At 30.7% G+C, this 5,117-nt stretch overlaps 1 protein-coding gene across 1 annotated transcript; it reads left to right on the forward strand.

Annotated features, from left to right (window-relative positions):
- The first annotated feature begins 1,263 nt into the window (after window positions 1-1,263).
- On the forward strand, window positions 1,264-4,720 carry LOC127711485 (mytilin-1-like). Its single transcript, XM_052217555.1, has 2 exons — window positions 1,264-1,362; window positions 3,551-4,720. The coding sequence occupies exon 2, from the start codon at window positions 3,564-3,566 to the stop codon at window positions 4,356-4,358; it is 795 nt and encodes a 264-aa protein (XP_052073515.1). The 5' UTR covers window positions 1,264-1,362; window positions 3,551-3,563; the 3' UTR covers window positions 4,359-4,720.
- The last annotated feature ends 397 nt before the right edge of the window (window positions 4,721-5,117 follow it).

A 5,117-nucleotide genomic window follows, 5' to 3' on the forward strand; every position in this document is an offset into this window, starting at 1 on the left:
CCTTTTTTCTCCACAAACTTTCTGTGTTGTTGGAATTTTTGATTTATATTTTGTGTGCAGTTTCTTTTAAGATGACCCAAATATAGTGTTTGTCTCAATTCTTTTTTTGCAGGTACTGTTTCTGGTTTGATCTTTGAATAACTTGACATGTTTTGACCTATTCGTTTACACATTTGCATACTGGCTTGGATGATTTACATACTGGCTCGGATGATTTACAATACTGGCTCGGATGATTTACATACTGGCTCTAATGATTTTAACATTTGTCGTTAACGAGTTTTGTTCGTTAATTTGTATTGGATTCATCGTTTAAAATGGATTCAACACAATACGTTTTCGAGCTATTTGAACATAAAAATGTTATTCCATACCTTATTCCTGCATACATATCTGATAATTTATGCAACTATCGATTAGGCACGGTATCGTGCATTCCCCTTTTACTGATGCATCATTTGATGTTGTTTGTCAAACTTAGGAAGCGCATCTCCAAAATGCTGTTGTGCAAATATTCTAAGTATCTTTACTGATAACATGTTACATAATGTAAAATGACTTTTATGATTAAGAAGTTTATTATTACACGGCGGGAACTGCTCACTCTTTTTGAAGCACTTCAATCCGCTTCCAGTTTTTATTGGGGTTTTTGTTGCTTATCTTTAGTTTACTCTAATTGTTGTCGTTGGTTGTCGTTTGTCTTTTTCTATTCATGCCACGTTTTTTTTTTTTTGTCTTTCGATATTGATTTTCAATTTTCATTTAAATACCCTAACTTCAGTGTTGATTACGAGGTGATTGACATTTAATCTTCTTCAATGAAGCCAATAAATTTACCCTTAGTATCAAGTAAATGCATGTGCAATAAAATATGCACAAACTAAACCACTGTGCGACAAGACTTTCTGTTTCGAATTGACAGGTGTTCGATTTAGAATGGTTTATTTCACACACAAATAATGAAGTATATGGGTAAATTATAAATTCAATATACATGCATTTTTGAATTTACTCAGGTTCTGTAAGAAGGATTATATTTTAAATAAACAGTTTCAAGTGTGTAAGTATTCCATAATACGTAATATTTTTCGAAATCTGACATACGTTTTCCCTGAAATTTATTTCATTCTGTTTTGACATAAAATTGTGACATTATAAATTATATCATTAAGAATGTATGGAAGATACACGACAATTACTGAAGAGACTTGAAGTACATGACTTTGACCCACACGTAAATTAAAACAATTTTCAAAACAAAGCTGGCTATAAAATAGACCCTTTAAAGCTATAGACGCAAACAGTAAACTTACAGACTTCTGGAGCATTCAAATACAGCCTTCTGGAATAATCAATTCACAGGTACTGTCTGTCTACTTGTTTTTATTATTGCAAAAAATGCGACAGGTTTATAATCGCAATAATTTAAACTCACATTTTGAAATTTTTTATATAAATTAAACAGAATTTTTGTCAATATCGGAAAAATTTAAATCTCATTTTAGTCTAAAATGAAAAAAAATCGCAATAATAAATGCACGCAAATATTTCTGAATTTACAGTATTATAAACGTAATACATGTGGATTTTTCAAACATTTAAAGTTATTTAATGTTGAGTATTTAAAATATTACCTAAAAGGTCAAAACATATCAAATTATGGAGATATACATTTTGTAGATTTTATTAAAGCATATTTCATCTTTAATAGACAGAAACATTTTTTGATTTGATTAATCATGATAGGTGCAAACATTCTATACTAAAAGTATAAACTTGTTTTAAACAACGGGTTGGTATCGGTTTATTTTTACTGTACAAATATTCGTCAAGGGTGTTTTTAATCTTCTTATTATTTTTTTTTTTTTTGGGGGGGGGGGTCTTTTTTTAGTCGAAATTATGGCATTAAGACTAAGAAGTAATATTTACATCAAAGAAATAAAGATTCAAATAGACAAAAAAAGATCAAATCCCAAAATATCCATTCTTTTCAACGATAATAATTTATATGGTTCTCTGTCTGGCTTAATGTAAACAAAATATAAACAGAAATGGAGGAATATGGATTGGGGAAAATGTAAATAAATTGGGTCATTAATTTTCCCAAAATACATCTTTTAAGCTTGTAAAATCACAACAAAGAAATTGAATCGTGTTGTTTAAATTTATATGTAAAGGAAAGACAGATAAAGTGAAAAGAAGCACTAATATAAACACATACGAAAAGGGGGTCTTAATATGGTATATTTTATTTGTTACTTTCAATCGCTTCAAGCATCACGGATAAAAATTATTTCAAACTGAAAAATCTAAAAGTGGAACATTGTACCTACAGATTTGACTAGTTTTTTGTTAATGTATAGATACCATTTAACAACGATCAAATAATAAAACAATTCAGGATTGTTACCGAGAAGTTAATTTGGATTAAAACTGAAAGCGGACTAGTAGAAAATCCTAAAATATCTCAGATATTAAAAAGCAAATTGGGTGAATTAATTTGTAAAAGCTGGTAAGAAATTTTTAATCTTTGAAAATTGGAAGAAATGTGTCTTATCTTCGTGAAAAATACAGACAGTCAGTTGTCAAGTACTTTTTAGAACAATAAGTAATAAGACAAACAAACTTGATTTCCGAATTTTCTATTTTGAAAAATGAGATTAATAAAAAACTGGCGTCTTTTTTAGTTGGAAATATGATATTATGAAAAAAAATATGAAATGGTAATCTCAGTTTGTTATTGTAAATGAAATAAACAATAAAGGTATGTATACAGTACATTATTAACAAATTAAGAAATATGTTGGTGTTAGTGAATTACCATTAAAAGACACATGCATTAAGCATTGTCTTTTTCTGAACCAGCTTATCAAAGGCCAACATGCATAGTGCATATTAATAGACAAATAAGTGTGTCAAGCATATTTTTTATATTATACAATAAAAAACACACGACAGTGAAAAGGGCAATATATATTATATTTAGAAAACAAACCTTGGTGTCAAAAAAAATAAATTTTGTTGGTATCTTTACAAAATGTTTTCCTATGATTATTATGCACTATTGATGTAGACTTTTGTTCAATTGGGCTAAAAAGAGACGAATTGTTTCGTGGTTGTTTTTTTACAATGTTCAGTACCTTCTGGTTTGCTTCTGATTGACAAACTTATAGGAAACAATTTAGTTCTTTCATTTTAGTTTGGAAACAATTGAAAACAGAAAGAAACAAGAGTTTACAACAGAACAAAAACATCCAAGATTTTTTTATAAAGCTTATTTCCCAATTAAGATTGAGAATCCTACCTGATATTCAACAAAGAACTATTCCAATGCTTATTGTAAATGACCATTCTTTTTGGATACCTGTTAATGTTTAACTACCGTATAAAATATTCCGTAAAAATATGATTGCAACAGCAAACTTTACAAAAAGCGCAAACATGAATATACACAGCTAATATAGACTTGGAAGGAAAATATGATTTGTTTATAACAGGATAAATGTAATTTATAACTTTAAATATCTTTATTTGAATCTTTAAATTGCAGAAATAATTGAGGGATGAATTCCATATATTGTTGGTTTGCCATTGTAATGGTTATCTCTGGAACAACATTGGCAAATGATTCGAAGAAGCTTCAAAATGTAAAAACTGTGATTGCTATTGCAGACAAAGTAATCAATTTTCACGACCGTACTACTGAATGTGTAGGAGAATTGATGTGTATACTTGCTGCATTACCAGAATCCGAACGCAATAAAATGTTGAGCACCCCTTTAGGTCTCCTGAACAAAATTGCAACTGACAAGGGACAAGATCGTTACAGTTTGATATATGCAGAAGCCAAGAAATTATTAGCTGGCTATCCAACTATTGAACATGTTTTAAATGCAGCTGCAAATGGACACTCCGTCAAAGATCATAAAGTCTGTGCATCAAAGTACTCAAAATGTCCATATGAGCCAAAAGAATTGCTGGACACTGTCAACGATTTGGGGGATATTACCAAACTATTTTCCAAGAATGAGTTTGGGAAAGTCATCGCAGATGCACTGGAGTATAACTACACACATGTTGGAATGACTCAGACACATAGTAGAAAAAAGAGATCATGTGACAAAGAAGCATTGGACATTAGTTGCGGTACTCTTGGAGCTACTTGTGGTTTGGCGACTGTAGGTTGTGCTATCTGTGCTTTTTTTTCATTTGGAACATGTATAACTGTCTGTGGTACTGCTGTTGCCGGGGCTTGTGGATCAGTCATTGCTGGTTGTGGTATTGCTGAGATTGCATGTCCAGCCAAACATGAACATGTCTCAGCCCAAAGGCCCGTAACTGATAAGAGGTTCGGCTAATCCGAGGTCGAGTTTGTCGTCATAATTTCGAATGCATGAAATACGGTACGAGAAATGTGTAAACTAGATACTTTGAACAGTGTGTTTTTTCTATATGACACTTTATGATTGTTTCCATTTATTGTTGGTCCTTCGTAATTATTAAACACACAATTACAGAAACAAGTCATGCACACATAAAATCAATACTGTACACAAAAATTTACAAAGGTCAGTTACTATATATAAGGAAATCACTCGTGGAACAAAACAAGTTCTAAACGGTCTATGATAAGGACGTCTGCTTCACATTAAATTATTATGCATTAATCATAATTGTCTTAATCCTTTATTTGTTGTCATTAAATGAATTTTAATTATAACGATTCTTTTAATCTTGGCTTGGGTCATTTAAACTCGTTTCGTTTTTATTTCAGTTGAAATATGTTGAAAACACTAATGTTCCGCTTGGACGATCAACAAAAGTGTTAATTACCGGTCACCATAAACATGTCATTTAACTGTTATACAAACAAGTATGTTTACTCAGCTTTAATCTTTTTTTGAAAATGATACGATTACTTACGAAATACATCCGATTTGTATTTTTATCATTAGTTCTGCATCTTTCGAAAATTTTTACTTTCGAGCATCAAGACATCGGGGACAATTTACATTAATTTTACATCGACGAGACTATAAAATTTACTCGACTGAGTATTCGAATCAACCGAGCTCGACTCATCAGAGGTAATTATGCATTAATCAAACAGGATTTTC

The sequence above is a fragment of the Mytilus californianus genome, unplaced genomic scaffold, assembly GCF_021869535.1.
Source record: "Mytilus californianus isolate M0D057914Y unplaced genomic scaffold, xbMytCali1.0.p SCAF_8, whole genome shotgun sequence".
Taxonomy (NCBI): Eukaryota; Metazoa; Mollusca; class Bivalvia; order Mytilida; family Mytilidae; genus Mytilus; species Mytilus californianus.